At 53.7% G+C, this 17801-nt stretch overlaps 6 protein-coding genes across 6 annotated transcripts; 4 read left to right on the top strand and 2 right to left on the bottom strand.

Annotated features, from left to right (window-relative positions):
- Nucleotides 1–51: 51 nt before the first annotated feature.
- Nucleotides 52–2773, top strand: CKM354_000199300 (uncharacterized protein; the record flags this gene model as incomplete). Its single annotated transcript, XM_044797132.1, has 2 exons — nt 52–189; nt 725–2773. The coding sequence occupies 2 exons, from the start codon at nt 52–54 to the stop codon at nt 2771–2773; spliced, it is 2187 nt and encodes a 728-aa protein (XP_044653067.1).
- Nucleotides 2774–3646: 873 nt separating this feature from the next.
- On the top strand, nt 3647–4133 carry CKM354_000199200 (uncharacterized protein; the record flags this gene model as incomplete). Its single annotated transcript, XM_044797131.1, has 2 exons — nt 3647–4009; nt 4071–4133. 2 exons carry the CDS (start codon nt 3647–3649, stop codon nt 4131–4133), a joined length of 426 nt encoding a protein of 141 aa, XP_044653066.1.
- Nucleotides 4134–4502: 369 nt separating this feature from the next.
- CKM354_000199100 (uncharacterized protein) lies at nt 4503–5872 on the bottom strand (the record flags this gene model as incomplete). Its single annotated transcript, XM_044797130.1, has 3 exons — nt 4503–4625; nt 4698–4770; nt 4842–5872. 3 exons carry the CDS (start codon nt 5870–5872, stop codon nt 4503–4505), a joined length of 1227 nt encoding a protein of 408 aa, XP_044653065.1.
- A 2410-nt stretch (nt 5873–8282) lies between these two features.
- CKM354_000199000 (uncharacterized protein) lies at nt 8283–8651 on the bottom strand (the record flags this gene model as incomplete). Its single annotated transcript, XM_044797129.1, has 1 exon — nt 8283–8651. The coding sequence occupies one exon, from the start codon at nt 8649–8651 to the stop codon at nt 8283–8285; it is 369 nt and encodes a 122-aa protein (XP_044653064.1).
- Nucleotides 8652–9080: 429 nt separating this feature from the next.
- Nucleotides 9081–11731, top strand: CKM354_000198900 (aconitate hydratase ACO1; the record flags this gene model as incomplete). Its single annotated transcript, XM_044797128.1, has 6 exons — nt 9081–9113; nt 9199–9898; nt 9953–10066; nt 10121–10603; nt 10660–10694; nt 10751–11731. The coding sequence occupies 6 exons, from the start codon at nt 9081–9083 to the stop codon at nt 11729–11731; spliced, it is 2346 nt and encodes a 781-aa protein (XP_044653063.1).
- Nucleotides 11732–13839: 2108 nt separating this feature from the next.
- CKM354_000198800 (uncharacterized protein) lies at nt 13840–15823 on the top strand (the record flags this gene model as incomplete). Its single annotated transcript, XM_044797127.1, has 2 exons — nt 13840–14506; nt 14556–15823. The coding sequence occupies 2 exons, from the start codon at nt 13840–13842 to the stop codon at nt 15821–15823; spliced, it is 1935 nt and encodes a 644-aa protein (XP_044653062.1).
- Nucleotides 15824–17801: the final 1978 nt, after the last annotated feature.

Below are 17801 nucleotides of genomic sequence, written 5' to 3'. Positions count from 1 at the left end.
CATCTTTATTCATCTTCCAACTTCACATGTGAAGGCCGTTGAGTACTCATCATGGCGTCGCAGCCGTTACCGCCGTCGCGCACAACAAGCGTTGGCCCTTCCAGTGCAGGCGGCATGGGCGCTCCTCCGCCAAATGCGCCAGGCGGCGCGGGCGGCCAGAACAACCAACAGCAGAATCTGAATCAAATAGTAAGTGTGCCTTTATTGTCGCGTTGATTTTCACGATTCATCCTCTGTCGGATGCGCCCCCATCAAGCGTCGCGCATCGCACGAACCCATCATACTGGCGTCGAAGGACCGCGCGAGCCCATATGCATCCGACGGCAGCGCCCCATCGAATTGGAGCTGGACGAGCTCGGATCGAGAATGCCATGCGAGAGATTGCTATTGAGAAGAGACCGGCAATTACTCGTATGCGCCTTCCGATCTGTCGCCACTGCCGCTGGGAACACTCGATCGTTCCTCGCCAGAAGGCACCCACTAGAGCTCAATCCGACATCTGTGTTGCTGGATTTCTCACGACATCGACATCGACATCGACATCGAAGGAGATTTCACGTCAGTCCTCACGAGCCCGGCAGCGCGCTTCCTCCCGTCAACACGATGCAGCCGTCTTCCTCCGCACAACGCAATCCCGTTTACTCGGATTCTGCACTTCGTCAACTAGTTCATCACTGCGCGTCAAACATCTTCCACCGGCATGATGGCTGACCTCGTTCCTCAGGTACTTGAATATCTCTCTAAGAAAGGGTACAGCCGTACCGAGGCCATGCTCCGCAAAGAGAGTGCAAACACTGACGCCAACGGCAACATTGTCGCCACCTCGATCGATGAAATTGGCGGCAAGAAGTATGGGCGCGCCTTTGACCTCGTTACGAACTGGATCGACAACGTTTTGGACATCTACAAGCCAGAGCTGAAGCGTTTACTTTGGCCGCTCTTTGTGTACTCCTACCTGCAGTGCATCGGCGAGTTTTATTCACGAGATGCAGAGGAGTTCTTCACCCGATTTCGGAGCCACTTCGAGCGCGAAAACCCAGATGATTTGCGAGCGCTCTCCAAGTTGTACGAGCCGGAGCACGCGCAGGATAACGCGGTCGCGGACCTATATCGCAATAACAAGTACCGCCTGACACTTAGCAACATGGCTTTCCAAACGCTCATGATGCACTTGGAGAGCAAAGATAACGAAGGAGGCAAAGTTATCACGCATATCATCTCACAGAACTTGGATGTGCGCGTAGTGGATCGCGCCGCTGCCGGCACTGAGCGGAGTCTGGCGAAAATGCTAGCGACCCGAGACGGGCAAGAAGACGTGCCGGCAGAGGACGAAGGCATTCCTGGTCACAATCCCGGATCTGCCAATCTCGACCCAAAGGCACCTTCAGTGCTGTCGAAGCTTGCCCTTGGCCCACTACCCATGGAAAATGACTTGTTAGAGGACGTCAAGGCGGAATTGCAAGAACATGATGCAGCACATCCACCCGCGGCAGGCCAGAACTCTCTGATTGATGAGTTTGAGCAGCGCATAAAGCGCGAAGAGACTGATGACGCGGCCCCATCTCGAGATGCACTCCCTTTCCCACCTTCCACGGCACGAGACGTGGCTATGGAGGTGCAGAGAGTCAAGGAGAACCGTGACCGCTTTCGCATCGAAGGCAAGACTGGTGGCGTTGGGCCTGGTGTGAGTGTGACAATGTTCACGTTCCACAACACTTATGACAGCGTCAACTGCATCGAATTCTCCGGCGACAATTGCCTCGTCGCCATCGGATCGGCAGAGTCGTACATCAGAGTCTGGTCGCTGGATGGGCAGACTTTGACTTCGCCTACTGACCCTCCGAACTTCCAGCCATCTTCATCACGGCGCTTGATCGGACATTCTGGACCAGTCTATGGGCTTTCATTTTCGCCATCGATCGCTATTCCAGAACCACAAACGAATGGGGATACGAACAACTCGACTTCAACAGACTCGCGACCAAGATATTTACTATCCTGCTCAGCAGACTGCACCATCCGACTGTGGTCGTTAGACACATGGACAAACTTGGTGGTCTACAAATCGCACAATCTGCCTGTCTGGGATGTCCGATTCTCACCGTACGGCCACTACTTCACATCATGCTCTGCAGACCGAACAGCTCGACTCTGGAGTACACCACAGATCGCGCCACTGCGGCTCTTCGTAGGGCACGACTCGGATGTAGACACAGTGGCATGGCATCCAAATAGCGCGTACATTTTCACAGGATCGGGGGCGCCAGACAAGACGGTGCGCATGTGGGACATCTCAAGAGGACAAGCTGTGCGTATCTTCACCGGCCACATTGGCAACGTCACTGCTCTTGCGTGCTCGCCGAGCGGGAAGATTCTCGCCAGTGCGGACGATAGAGGAGAGATTCTGCTCTGGGACCTAGCCCGTGGTCGCTTGGTGAAGCGCATGCGTGGACACGGTCGAGGCGGAATCTGGAGCTTGGATTGGAGCATCGAGTCCAGCGTGCTCGTCTCTGGCGGCGCGGATGGAACTGTCCGTGTCTGGGACGTGCAGCCCAACAAGGAAGGCCAAGGCAAGGTCGTAGGCGAAGGTGGAGCGGGCGCCAAGATCGATGGCGCGGCAACAGGAGGTGCGGTCGCGAAGGGCAAGTCCAAGAAGGACGTTGTGGTATCACCCGACCAGATCTCGGCTTTCCCAACCAAGAAGAGCCCAGTCTACAAGGTCGGCTTCACACAGATGAATCTAGTCGTTGCAGGCGGCGCTTACTTGCCTTGAGCCGAGTTCCAGGACGAGCATACAGAAGCTGGCATGAAAGACAATTGAGGTATTAGCAAGGCGTTATCGGGATGGATAAAACTACGATACCATTGACAGAAATGGTCAGACAGTGGACTTGGAATTGATACCAGCCACACCTCTACTCACGTCACTGCTCGTCAAGACTTACTCTCATGCTGATTTTCGCTCGCGTAGCCACTTCGATTTAGAGACTCTCCGCATATGTGGCTGTGATCATGATTGCATCAAATGTGGCTCAGCCACCACATCAGATAACGGTTTATCCGCATTTTGCACACCATCCCGAGTCAAGCTGACGCTGTTCTCTATTTCCATTCGCAATGATCTAACGGGTTTGGTATAGAGATCTACTCGACATCAAGCCTTGTGTCAGGTTTCAAGCATGAGTGGCATGGTATGACGTTGTTCGACAGCGAGGAATTCGGACCCTGAATTCGCTTTCCAGCAATCCTTTGGCAGGATTCCAACTTCGCGTCCACACCACCACCGCGCAGCCCTGTCTCCACATTTGCGCCTCTGAATCGGGAGAATTGACGTCGTTCTAGAAGTGCTCAGTAGGGCTATTGCAGGCTACGCGAACTGTTGTGGCACGGTGTGAAGTGGACGATGATGTAGTTTGGCAATCTCGTGAGCTCGGTTGCCCTTGTCGCTGAAAGCAGGTATTCTGGACATGATTCACGAATGGAATAGATATATGTGATGCCTCCGCGGACGACTTTGGGATTTCCTTCTTATCCTTCACAGCAGAGTACAACGCTACAACCTACTTTTACAGAGTATTATCTCGAGAAGAGACGTGACAAGAAGAACAAAAGGCTACAACCACAACCAGAAGACCAAGAAGACACCATGGCCATCACTCGCAAACACAACACCACAACCCGCACCTCGCGCACCACCGCAACAGGCAAAAAGCCCTCTCTACTCTCTCGTCTGCGAAACAAGAATCAAGCCAAAGTCACTACTTCGCAGTCGACAAATCCTATCACGGGCACCACGACCACAACGCAAAAGACTACAACTCATCCCAACGGCATCGGCTATAGAGGTCACGGAGGTCGCGGACCAATGGCTAGCAACCACACAACACACTACACGACTGGAACCTCGGGCCCAGTGCACCACCATAAGAGGAAGACGAGCATGGGAGATAAAATTTCTGGAGCGTTGTTGAAGTTGAAGGGCAGTGCGACGGGCAGAAGTGGACAGAAGGTGAGTTCTTGTTCTTGAGCTTTACGTGGTGTGGACTAGCTGGCTGACCCATCTCCAACAGGCTGCTGGTACCCGAAGAATGCATGGTACAGATGGTCGTGGCGCGAGAAGGACATATGTCTAAGGAAGGACCTCTATCCCTCACATGTCATTGAGAATATGGGAATGAGAATGTGACGACGAAGTAATGATTGACGGACGCGATTACGGCACGATTCGTGCAAGCTGTATGATTGGGCGATACCCTTTTCTCTTTGGTTGTTTGTTTGATTGAGAAGCGGTGTATGAAATGAAAAATTCATTGAACGAAGCTATGTCATATTCTCAAGATGTGTACCCCAGCGCTTTCTCCCTTGTGCATAAAAACTCCGCATAAACTGCCGAAAGATGTGATGAATAATGAGGAACTTGTCAAGGCCAATACGACACGCTCAATCAAGCTCTCCAAAAGTAGTGAGAAAATGCTGCCAGCGACCCAGCGTGACTGAGCGAATCAAGATATCTTCAATCCCGTCAAATCAATGCCTTCCACCTCATCCGGCTCGCGGCCATACTCGTCATAATATCTCTTTCTTTCTGGGTGTGTGAGGACGTCGTAGGCTTTGTTGATCGCGATCTGTTTGATGCAAAAAGATCAGTACCTTGATCAAAATGAATGTGAGAAGAGGAGCGATGAGCTTCTGCTTACCCATCTCGCAGGAGCATCAGGATCTTCGGGGTTCCGATTCGGATTGTGGCGGAGGGAGAGACGTTCGAGTTGCCTGTGAGTGAGATTTTATCAGTTCGATAGTCCGCGCCCATTTCATGGTGCATATCTAACGACTAGTCATACCTCTTCGCAAGAAGCAGAAGAACATCCGGATCAGTCGAGGGGTTGATATCCAGGATTCGATACAGCAAAGGCCAATCCGTCTTGCTCCATTCTGCATGGATCGCTTCATCATCGCTGTCGTCGTAGTCGGCATACGAGTAGAACTGGTATTCGCCTGTTCCACTTGCAGAAGCGCGTTTGTTGCTGCTGCTTCGGCGGACTGGCTCTGGAGGAGCGGCAAATGGTGGGTGCACCGCTGGGGCGAAAGGTGACGGCATGCTTCTGAAAGATCTTGGAGTGGGCGGAGTCGGTGGGGTAGAGCTCATTGGAGCAGAGGCTGGCATGATCGGTGAAGTTGGAGGAGGCGGAAATCTTGGGCTCGTGGATGCTATTGGTGGCATGAAGACTGCTGGTCGAGCGCGTTCCATGCTTTTCCGACTGCGACCTTGGCTGCTGTCTACTCGCTCTAGTGAATGGTTGCTGGAGCGTGGTGATCGAGATGAGGGCGGCGTTAATGTTGGATCGCTGCTGCTCGGGCTGTATGTCGGTGTGTACGGCGGAGGTGGAGGTAAATTTACGTTCGGTCGAATTGGTATTGTATGAGGAATCTCGGCTGGTGTGTATCTTGCGCTGGCCTTACTGATTCTTCGAGGTGTGCCGCCTAGAGGTAGAGTATCTTTGTAACCAGAGTCTCGTCTTCTGCGCTGGAGCTCCTCTTCCAAATCTCGCAATTCTGCCAATTTCATTCCTGACTGGTCGCACTTAGCAAGTTGAGCATTGAGCGCTTGAAGGAGTTCGCGATCAGTGGTCGTGAGAGCATCTTGCGATTCTATCTTCTCGATTTTTTGTACCAGCTCCCTCGTCATGTCTTTATTGAGATCTTCCATCATTTCTACGGTCTTCTCTGGCAACACTCCTCCGTTTCTCAAATCCCTTCTGAGCTTGTCTGTACGTGACTGAAGCTCTTTTGTCGCTTCTCTGTCCAATTTGATAATCTGTCTCAATTCACACACATTCAGCCCGGCCGCTTGTAGTGCTGCTGTGGTAGGCATTTTGTCCTACTTTCTGGCAAACTGCAGTGATATCGCAAACGCTGATTGTTACAGAGAGTTAGAAAGTGATGAGCAGGCGCGGAGGATCTCTTTGCGAGTCGTGTTCGCTAGATCGTCAACCAGGAACATCCTCGTACAGTCGCATTCCTGCCAACAAAGCCGACATACACGTCAGCTGCGAGGGTGCTTCGCGCATACAGGGCGAGATACCACACTCCTGCCACCTTACACCACCGACGACCCGTTGCTTGGATGGTGTGCGCAGTAGAATGCTCGGCGTGGGCTCCGCAGCGCCTTAGGGCATCTGATACTTCCACGCGAACGTTGTGGAACCAGTGGATGCTGGGGTACACCGCCATTGTGACCCGACGATTGGCCACTGAGTATGTGCTCCTCGGCACTTATGGTGCGCGCAATATGGAGCAAAGGCAAGTTCGTCGTAGTCGAATGCACTGCTGCTGCCTGGGTGGCGGACCGACCTACCACTTTGAGCGCAGTATCTTGGGCGCTCGTCCATAGTATTGGGGTATCCCGGTACGAGGAGTTTCTATGCGTGCAAGTCCGAATCTTCACTGGAACGTTATCTATCACAAACACGTATCACGTCTCACCTGATGAGTCTTGTACTACGCACTTTCGTGATGTAGCCGAGGGTCCGGAACGGGCGAGGCGTTCAAGGCGCGGATTTAGTGAAGGATCGTAGGTATATCTGTGAGAGCATCCTGGCTACGCTTGCTCCTGGAACATGTTTCGCCACTGCAAGATTTGTCAAAAGCCATGTGGTACAGGGACCTGTTCGAAGATGCGTAGAGACTGACCAGCGACGCAGTTTCTGCTAAGGCTTATCGTGGTGGCAGTCTCCCGAAGTGGTTGCTGCATGCGCTTGTTCATGCGAGCGGAGATGGCCGATCAGTATGGCGTGCAGCAGAGAGCCTGATCCAACATCGCAGCGGAATGCCTGCCACTCACGCCTTCGATAGGCATTGATCTCCAGTACCTGTCAGGATCGATGCGCTCGCATCGCCGTGAAGGCTTGTCCGGGCTTCAGGTGTCCAGCGCTGTATTCCTGTTGGCATCCAAAAGGTACAGAGACACTCGTATCTGCACTATATCAAAAGGTGCCTTGTTCGTATGCCCTGCAAGACTCTGCGTTAACATCGAGCAGAACTCGAAAATCCAGTGCTTAACCAAATTTGAACGCCTCAGTAATCTGGAGAAGCGAGGAACGAGTCAACGACATGCATGAGAACTTGACATCACCAGCCAAATCTTCGACGGCAGACATGACAGTGCCTCCTTCAGTACTCCCGCGATTTCCAGATGCGTAGCTTGCGACTTGCGAGGATATTGCGACTGGTAAAGCTGAGATCTGGTTTGCATCGTTTCGTCAGATGAGCTGAATAGCCCATGTCGGTTTCGTAGCACTGGATGTCACTCTGTGGAGGAAAATCTAGCAGGAAGCCCTGAGCCTGCAGGTCCTTCATGCTCTTGAGATGTGCCTTCCTCGACTGTGCGAAGTTAACCTTGACATAACGTCCTCTTCGAGGCACATTCACACTTCCAACCAGATATGGTTAGCAAGACCTTGCTTCGAAAACAATCAAGAAGACGAACATCCATAAGCAAAACGCAAGAAACTTGCACGTCCAAGTCAGCGTACAACACGGCAGGCCGCCAAGTGTCAGGCATCCCCAGGGCACCGAGAGATCACAGGCACAGTCAGGTCTTCAAGTATCGAGGCTCAGGATGGTATTGCATATATCTGATATACCTCACTACCTCACGATGATGTTATTGTTGTGCCGAACTGCTTTCGACCGGGAATATGCGGACGCTAAACACACGCATGCACGTGCGGAGCCGCTAGAATCGAGTGCCAAGTATTTCACATGGCAACGGAACTTGTGGCTCCGCGGCAGCGTCTGCGACTTCGGCGATTTCGTGTCGGCGAGGACTGTCTCACATCGTGGTGTGCAGATGTTCAAGGCACCTAGCCTGTAGCCTATAGCGGTCGGTGTGCGTTGTCATGGTATATGTCCCAAAAGTTGTGGCAGAGCATGACAATCTCGGTGCTGTGGGTGGACGGCCGGAGTGCACCAGAAATTTTGTGGGTCCGGTCCAGGTCCTGGGAATTTGCAAATTTATGCAGTTGTGCATGAGCGCAAGAGAAAATCGCAGGACTCTCGGAATGGGTGATAGACGTCCAGGAAGAGGCTCCTCTCGAGGTCCAGAGACGCATGTTGACGCCGTAGATTGATGGCCGATCAGCGAAACAGTATACCTTGAGCAGCAGGATCCAACAGCAGAAATACGTTGACAGGTCGCGGCTAAAGAGCACATTGTGCTGAACCCGACGCGTAGGGAACCGAGAGTGCTTTCAGTCTCTGTGGTGGCTGGTGAGACTGAACTTTCATCGAATGTCTTCATCCGTAACGTCCTCCATGTCCTCCTCCACGATCTTCTTGTCGGTGTCTGTCCGCAGCCCAATTGCCGCTTCTGCCGCCTTCTGTGTATGCGGTTCCCCCTTCAACTGCTTGACACGTCTCTTGTGTGGCTTGCCCTTGCTATGGCGCTGGTAGTTGGTCTCTGACTCGAACCATTTTGCGCATTCCGTGCAATACCACTCGCCGAACCCGGGCAGATCCTCCAACGCTTTGGTGTCCTTGAACTGCTGAAGGTGCTTCTGGTCCTGCTTGTCGGCGTAGATCTGATCGATGTCACGGATCGCGGCATACCGCCTCGCCTTCCTCTTGCTGTTTGCACCTCTGATTGCAGGCATGGCGTGCGATTGTCAGCGCTGCGCCGCGCCGGTGTCGGTCTCGAAAGGAGTCTGTCGTGGTCGAGCGCCTGTGTCGGTGCTGCGAGAGGAGTTCTGATTGTGTCTGGAGACTTTGGTTCGCAGTCAGTGCAGCGCACACAGCGAGATCGGACCGCTTCCTCGTCTCGGCTGGGCGCGACGCAAATTCTTCTTGACCTGGAGACCACGCCGTGCCGGGGGGTGTAGCCGAGGAAAGGAACGACGGAAGAGCGCTAGCCAATCACATTTGCTTACTTTTGAGCTCCATTTCTCTACTCTTTGCCGGCGTCTTGTTACGTCTTCTCTTGATATCCGCACCTCTCGCACTTCAGGTCTGCCCTCCGACCTGACAGTCCTCTCCTCTCTTGCAGCTTTGTTGGGACACTGCCTCTCAGCTGAGCGTTTTTCAGGATGTTGGCGCAACGACTCGCAGCGCGACAGCTGGTATGTTTGCTTCTGATAAGAGCTTGCGCACCCGCAGAACGCGCCATTGAACGCAGAAGGAGAGACTGACACTCGCTCACTACAGCCGCGGCTGGGTCGCCGGACCTTCGCTACCGTCAATGACTCTCCTCTCACCAAGAAGGTCGAAATGACCAACTGGGAGAAGGGCCACTACATCAACTATGCGGGCATGAACGAGAACCTGAACATTGTGCGAAAGCGACTGAACAAGCCTCTCACATACGCCGAGAAGATCCTGTACTCGCACTTGGACGATCCGCATGGACAGGAGATTGAGCGTGGAAAGAGCTATCTCAAGCTGCGCCCAGACAGAGTTGCTTGCCAAGATGCCACTGCTCAGATGGCCATCCTGCAGTTCATGAGCTCGGGTATGGATGCTGTTGCCACACCCACCACTGTGCACTGCGACCACTTGATCGAGGCACAAGTTGGTGGCGAGAAAGATTTGGCGCGTGCATACGACATCAATCGCGAGGTGTACGACTTCTTGAGCTCTTCATGTGCCAAGTACAACATTGGTTTCTGGAAGCCAGGTTCTGGTATCATTCACCAGATCGTGCTCGAAAACTACGCTTTCCCAGGTGGTCTCATGATCGGTACCGACTCTCACACTCCAAACGCTGGTGGTCTTGGTATGGCCGCTATCGGTGTTGGTGGTGCTGATGCCGTCGATGTCATGGCTAGCTTGCCATGGGAGCTCAAGGCACCGAAGGTCATCGGTGTCAGGCTTACCGGAAAGATGAGCGGCTGGACTGCACCAAAGGGTGAGTTATAATCATCAAAGCGGGCTGCACTGAACGTGTACTAACCTTTTGTAGACATTATTTGCAAGGTCGCTGGTATCCTCACTGTCAAGGGTGGAACTGGTGCCATCGTCGAGTACCACGGACCTGGAACTGAGAACCTGAGCTGCACTGGAATGGCCACTATTTGTGAGTTCAGAGGTTATGAGCTGTTGCAGTAATGTGCGCTAACAAGGGAAACAGGCAACATGGGTGCTGAAATTGGTGCCACTACCTCGCTCTTCCCATTCAACGACCGCATGTACGACTACCTCGCCGCCACCAAGCGCCAGCACATTGGTGACTTCGCTCGCGGTTACGCTGCTGAGCTCCGCGAGGACGAGGGCGCCGAGTACGATGAGCTCATCGAGATCAACTTGAGCGAGCTTGAGCCACAAATCAACGGTCCCTTCACCCCAGATCTTGCTACACCAATCAGCAAGTTCGCAGACGCTGTCAAGGAGAACAAGTGGCCACAAGAGCTGAAGGTCGGTCTGATCGGATCCTGCACAAACTCCTCGTACGAGGACATGAGCAGAGCTGCGGCCATTGCTCAGGATGCGCTTGACCACGGTATCAAGGCAAAGGCCCTTTTCACAATCACACCTGGTTCTGAGCAGATCCGCGCTACTTGCGAGCGTGACGGTCAGCTCAAGACTCTCGAGGAATTCGGTGGCATGGTTCTTGGTTCGTGAATCGCTTTCTCTGGATGTATGCGGCTTTCCAAGCTAACAGGTGTGCAGCTAACGCATGTGGTCCATGTATCGGACAGTGGGATGTCAGTTCACCCAACCATTTTCTGCACCATACGAATCATTGCTGACCTTTTCGTAGCGCCGCGATGTCAAGAAGGGCGAAGCCAACTCGATCATCTGCTCGTACAACCGAAACTTCACTGGTCGTAACGATGCCAACCCAGCCACCCACTCCTTCGTCGCCTCTCCCGATATGGTCGTTGCCATGACCCTCGCCGGCGACCTTACCTTCAACCCGCTCACCGACACCCTCAAGGACAAGGATGGCAAGGAGTTCAAGCTCAAGGAGCCAACTGGTGATGGACTGCCAAAGAATGGCTACGATGCGGGAGTCGACACCTTCCAAGCTCCACCAGAGGACCGCTCTAGCGTGAAGGTCCAGGTCTCGCCAACTTCTGATCGTCTCCAGCTTTTGGAGCCTTTCGAGCCATGGAACGGACAAGACGCCAAGAACGTCCCAATCCTGATCAAGGCTCAAGGCAAGACCACCACTGACCACATCTCTATGGCGGGTCCATGGTTGAAGTATCGTGGACACTTGGACAATATCTCGAACAACTTGCTCATCGGTGCCATCAACGAGGCCAACGGTGAGGCCAACAAGGTCAAGAACCAGGACACCGACAACTGGGACGCCGTTCCAGCAGTGGCCCGTCAATACAAGAAGGAGGGTGTCAAGTGGGTCGTCATTGGTGACTGGAACTACGGAGAGGGCTCATCCCGTGAGCACGCTGCTCTCGAGCCTCGCCACCTTGGTGGCCTTGCCATCATTACCCGATCGTTCGCCCGTATTCACGAGACCAACTTGAAGAAGCAGGGTATGCTTCCTTTGACCTTCCAGAACCCAGAGGACTACGACAAGATCAAGCCAGATGATCGTATCGACCTCAAGCTCACCGATATCGGTGTTGGCAAGCCTGTTACCATGACTGTGCACCCAGCTGCTGGTGGTCAAGCTTTCGATATCACACTTGTGCACACATTCAACGAAGGACAACTGGAATGGTTCAGGAACGGCAGTGCGCTGAACACCATGGCCAAGAAGGCGGCTCAGAAATAAGTTGTTGACCTTGAACGAGGAACAGGATGAGAAAGAGGAGTGAATGACAAGAGGTACGAAAGCAACGACTTTCGGATCGTCGTAATGATACACAGAACGGGCGGCATTCGTCGCCTCGTGCATTACATGCGTGGGAGGCAGTGGCCAGCGCGGTCAGCGACGAGACTGTAGCATTGTGCATATTTATTTCAGGCGCGTTTGGTCGTTCCGGAGGGGATTATGTATTGTGACAATGAACTTTTTAAGACCAAAATTTTCCCTGGCAGTCCGACTGCGATGTACCGGATTTGTCGCCATGTTGCCATGTTGATTGGTGTTTACACGTGAAGAAGTCAGTGCTGAATAAGTGCAGCAATGCCGACCTGAGATGTGCCTCCGAGCGTGAAGATGTTCAATCTCGTGTGTTATGCCTGAGGCCGACATTTCGGCGAGACGGCTACCGACTTGGCGCCAAGTGGAAAATCAAGCGCACCTGCCGCAATCACACAGCCAAAGCCCACCTCCGACGACAGAACCTCGCAGCACGTTCGCACAAATACCGTCGCCATGGCCAGTATGTGCGCCGACAGAGCTGCAGTCTTGGGGTTATACTGACCAGATGCGCAGAGTCAAAGAACTCGTCTCAGCACAACCAGGCTAAGAAGAACCACAAGAACGGGTACGACTGAACCACACCGAACGAACGACAATGCATCGAGCATACGAGCGCCGTTGAGAGGAGGAATGAATGAGCTGGAAACGAGAGAACTGCGCTGACGGAGGAACGTGAACAGTATCAAGAAGCCAAAGACCAACCGATACCCTTCGCTCAAGGGAACCGACCCTAAGTTCCGGAGAAACCACAGACATGCTCTTCACGGCACCATGAAGGCATTGGTGCGTGCAGATCCTTCGCACTTGGACAACAATGGATAGCGCTGACAACTGGAACAGAAGGAGGTCAAGGAGGGCAAGCGCGATGCGGCATAAACGAATTCTGTCCATTGAGTTTTGCTTTTCACTACTGCTGGGACCTGGAGCATATCGAACGGCGGTCTGACATTACGGCTTCGACACGAGAGCATGCCATGGCGCAAAAGCGAGAGAAGGGATGGAAATGGCATCGCGAGAAGGGAGATACCTGCCTGCTTGAGAAAGGCCTCATGATGAAGGTAGCTGAATTGCATGCCTGAACTGACAAGTCCGCCTTCTCCACGAAAAGATCTCACCAATAGGTAAGCTGAGGCGGCACCAGGCGCGTCTGCCATTCGGCCCTCGAGGCCGCGTCCACGGTGGTGTTCCTCCCATTTCCTTCTTTGTTTCATCATACGGCAGCAGTGTGTACAACGCCTCGCACAATCTCCATGCTTCAGCGTTGAAGGAAAATCTATCATGCCAAGATTGAGTCTTTTCGGAGCATACCATGTCATTACCAAACACGGGCGCTGTTTCTGTCGGCGTTTGTGCATGAAGACTGTGGTTACAGACATTTTGATACGACACTTCATTCACTTTGAAGAGGACGAACTCGATCGAGAAGAGTAGGTAGCTACGCAATTCAAATTTGTTGACCTCACGCTTTGCTGGTGCTATTGGTTCGTTTCGTCGGGCCACCCTCTCTACTGAAGCGTCCTTTGCATGAATATCTGCAGTCCAAGTGAGCGCCTAACGCTCGGATGGCTACACACCTAAAGTACTACTGATATGAGGCACAGACAATTGCGTCGCCGCCGACAGGAAGGGCGAGCTCGCTCTCCCCGCCACCGTTGAGAATGCAGCACACGTTACGACAATCTTCACGTCTGGCTTGCACCGGCATCTAGAATAGGCGCGACTGTCTGCTCAGTTGCTGTGCCGCGTTCATACTGGTTTCCTCGCCATTTCAGCGGACGCTCCCCTCCCAGGCAACGTTCTTTCCCTCCATGCGCGAGACACACTAGCGCGCTTCACGCTTGCCTCTTCTGTAAGCAAACAACAGCAGCGACGAGACGCACCCAACGTCACTTCGTCGCCCCAACATCACCTCGTTGCTCGCCATGCCTTCCCTCTTTGTCTCCGCTCCTCCACCACCATCCTGCACCACCGGACGCACGTGCAAGACGACGACACAGGTCGATCTGACCACCGCCATGGCCGACATTCAGCAATGGCGACGCAAGATCCAGCCGGCGAGATCTCGCACTCCAGCCACGCCCTTTCCCGATCACGAAGAACCCGATGACTACTTCAGCACCACGACGCCCAAGAAGCGCATCAAACCAAAGTTGTCGTCTTACTTTGGCCACAACCAGAAACCATCGTTGCAGGGAGACGTGGCGACATCTACGGAGCTGCCAGCTTGGCCTCCAGACCAGTTCTATCCTGATCCAAAGCCGGAGGAAGTGTTGGATGAGATGATGTGTACCCTCATGGCATCTCTCTACAAGCCACTCGACCCCCGCCACAACAGCTCGCTCATGTTGGTTTTCGAAGCATACAGAGACTTGATCGACGAAAAGGCTCGACTTCAGCAGCGCCTTGGAGCTGAAGTTGCATCGAACAAGGCTTTGGTTGCGAAGCTCAACATGGCCGAGAAGGACTGGGAAGACGAGAGGCAAGACTACAAAGACGAAGTCAAGCGACTCGAAGTGCTCCTGGCAAAAGCTAGCAAGCGTGGTGTCGCGGAAGTCACGCTTGCACGTCAAGAGAGCAGGCTCCATTGGCATCAGTCCCGTGGACTCCACAAAAAGGAGACCATTTTCGAGCTCCTCGAAAAATCAAACTTGTACGATGACAAGACTTGGGATAGTCAGCGAGGTGAGTCGCAGATCAGCATTCCGACATACGCATGCTAACAGAATTGCAGCAACGATGAAGCCCATTGTCCAATCTTCTTCCAACAAAGATATTCAGGCTTCGCAACAATTGGCACAGAAGAAGTCCATGACACACCTTCACGCAGAGCTCCCGTTCGGCACGCCACCAACGAGCGACATTCGTTTCTCGTTGACAAATCCATCGCTGGAACAGGATTTGCGCAAGCTTACCAGCCGAAATCGTGCGGACACCGGGTCGACAACTCAAAGCGACTCGGAGGACACCTTCTCCACATTCAGTTGCGAAGAGCTCGTATCTCTGGAACAACCAGCACGACAATTGCTGTCGCATGACGAAGACTATGTGTCCATTGCGAAAATCGCCGAATCACTCGCTCGCCGCCGCAGAATGGATCCTGCCCAAATCATGCCCCAGCTTTTAACAGTGTTCAACGCACAGGTTCTTGACAGCGGCAAAGCAGTCAGTATGGCAACAGCTCTTTCGCATGCTAACAACCCCTGGCCAGCGCGGACGACATCGATGCTGGCGGCGACAAATTCCGCACCATCAAGACATCGCACTGTGATGTCGAAAGCGTCAGGCTTTCTGCAGAAACTCGTGCCCCAGCTTAGCATGGACCCAAGCACTGGCCCTGAAGCAATTCGCAGATTCTCCTTTGAGCCCGGAGACGACTCTGTTCTCGCTGGCAATCAGCTCCAGGCTTCGTGCTCGGATCACAAAGATCGCATCCTCCGTAAAACTGTTTCAGCATATGCGTTGAGAGGGCCCGACATGGTCACCGCAACCCGCTCTTTGTCGCCTGTTGCTCAAAGCCCAACGCCGTCTACGTTGGGTGATGTGCGAGTTGGTCCACCTTCGAGAATTCCAACACCAGTCTTCAGCTCTGGCTCACTCGCCAGGCCAAGACAGGAACGAGAGGACTCAGCAGCCAGTTTATTGACCGTCATTCAACAGAACGATGAGAAGTGTCGTGCCAGATCGGTGAGCAGCTCTAGTCACAGCTCACCATCAGGCAGTCGAATCAATCTTGCTCGTGCAGCGCACGATTCGCTCCCCATACAGAGCCCCGTGCCTCGACCTATCTCCAATGGAAGTGACATTTTACGGAGTCACTCCAACTCGCTACGTGGCCCTAGTCTGACTGCAGGCACAGCCCGTTCTACTCACATCGGGCCAGACATCTCTCCGCGAGGGCAGTCCGTCAAGAGACCAAGTACACAGTACCTTCGCGGTAGTCACACCGCGTCTTCGGTCAGCATCGATGTTCGACAGGAGAATACGCGACCCGCAAATTGAGTTCTAGGCCACTGAAGTGCACAGCGCTGCTGCCGACAGGACCCGGATTTGATCGATGGTATGCAAGTCCACGAGGCTTTGTGGCTTTGCTCATTGGCATATGCGGTAGTTGCCACTCGCATACCAGGCGAAATGAATCACCCGCATTAGCTCTCGACCGCAACAACCAATAATCTTGACAGCGCCGCTCCAATAGTTCGCAGCGCGGCAAGTCTGGGGCAGCAAGTGCCAAGTCTGCAAAACGGTATGTGTTACAGTTGGCCGTCCGGCTCACACTCGAGGAATTTCTCAGCCACTATGGCTCGGCGCACATGCACATGCAGCATTACAGTCGGTCAACCAACGCTGTGATGGAAGCTGTGCTGGCGGGCACAGGCATTGACGTTGACGCGCTTGCGACGACCCGCTATAGGCATGGATCATTGCTATCGGCAGGGGTCCATTTCGTCAAGCGTGTTTCAGCATTCATGATACAGGCACTCTCACAGCATGTACCTAGGAGGTACAATGTTTGCAAAAAGTTCTGCCAGAAAACGTCAGTATGGATCGAATGTCTGCCCTTAGTTCGACAACACGTGCGAACACCATCGCTACGAAGTGCTCCCGAAGAACATCTCCAATGCTCGCTGCCCTTCCTCTTCAGCGATCCTCAGGTCTAGGCCTTTCGGGCAGTCTGTTCCTCAGAAATCTGCTCGCTCTGACGGTCCGCTGCTTTCCTCTGCACAGTCAACATGACGCACATGTTGCGCATGGGTGTGGCTGCTCGAGCACGGTGAACCACGCAGGCACGCTTTGATCTTCGACATTGTCGCCACATCGTGTCGAAGATCAGCGCAAGGTCGTGCAGTGTGTTGGGGCACCACGTCAGCGGTGGGCGGACACAGTGAGTGATGGAGCTGCCTAGATCCATACAGCAGACGCAAGTGAGGGGTGGTGCATTGCACAGCCACAATCGCGAAGGAGTATTCCGTCCTCGTGGCACAAATATCCGACTGCCACAACGCGGCTGGAGAGGATGAGTCGGCGTCGGGCCGGCGTGGCAGCTGACGGCTTTCGTGGTGACGACGCGCTTGTGCTTTGTCGGACAGCCATCCGAGCGACTGATGCGATCTCTGCGACCGTAGTTGTCGCTGAAAGGAATTCTCGCGACCCACCACTGGCGACGCACATCGACGATCCACCCACGGCATCCACGACTGTGAAGATGGGTATGGGAGACGAATTTCCAGTGCTCCACGACTCGGCTCCGAGCTGCTTGTGGTTCCTACACGCTCCGAACACTGGTCACTCATGCAGTTGCATACCGTCACGCGCACACAAGCTCTTTCCACAGGCTAGAGCAGTATGGTGAGAGGTACACCTGTACAGCAGCGGTATCGCAGGCAACATCACGTGTTATGCTTTGGCAACGTGTTCGCTGGCTGCGAGCATTGATTGCGGCCGGAGGGGCAGCAATGAATGGAGCATCACATTCTACGCTCATTTCGGCTACTGAAAGTGACTAGGTGAAGAACAGGCGGAGGTCCCGTCGAGGACTTCAGCCACTCACAGGTGGGTGTTTCGCATACAAAGCTTCTTTCTGCAGCATCACAGGCAAGTGGCATCGACAGACGGTATGCGCGATCTAGCGGAGCGTGCCATGGCCCTGGGCGTCAATACCGTCAGACCTCTTACAGGCTATTGACGACCCGATCACGTCGGTAGCCGCTGGTGCAACGCCGACGGACTGCCGGGTTGTGCCAACTACTCCATCTCATCGCAGGGCGAAAATTCGACGGACAGCAAGTCATCGCACGTCACAGCTTCACTGCCTCGTGCTGTTGATGCGCACTGCACGGAGCTCTCGATGCCGATGACATTCATGCACAACGAAGTAACGAAGGTGGCTCCGGCTGGGCGTTCCTCGCCCGCACGACTCCGAAGACGCGCTCCACCGTATTTCGCCAAGTGGCTCGATATGAGTGTGATCCCAATGCTT

The sequence above is a fragment of the Cercospora kikuchii genome, assembly GCF_019650295.1.
Source record: "Cercospora kikuchii DNA, contig_00001, whole genome shotgun sequence".
Classification (NCBI taxonomy): domain Eukaryota; kingdom Fungi; phylum Ascomycota; class Dothideomycetes; order Mycosphaerellales; family Mycosphaerellaceae; genus Cercospora; species Cercospora kikuchii.
The sequence above is the reverse complement of the archived record's forward strand: the minus strand, read 5'-3'. Positions and strand labels throughout refer to the sequence as shown.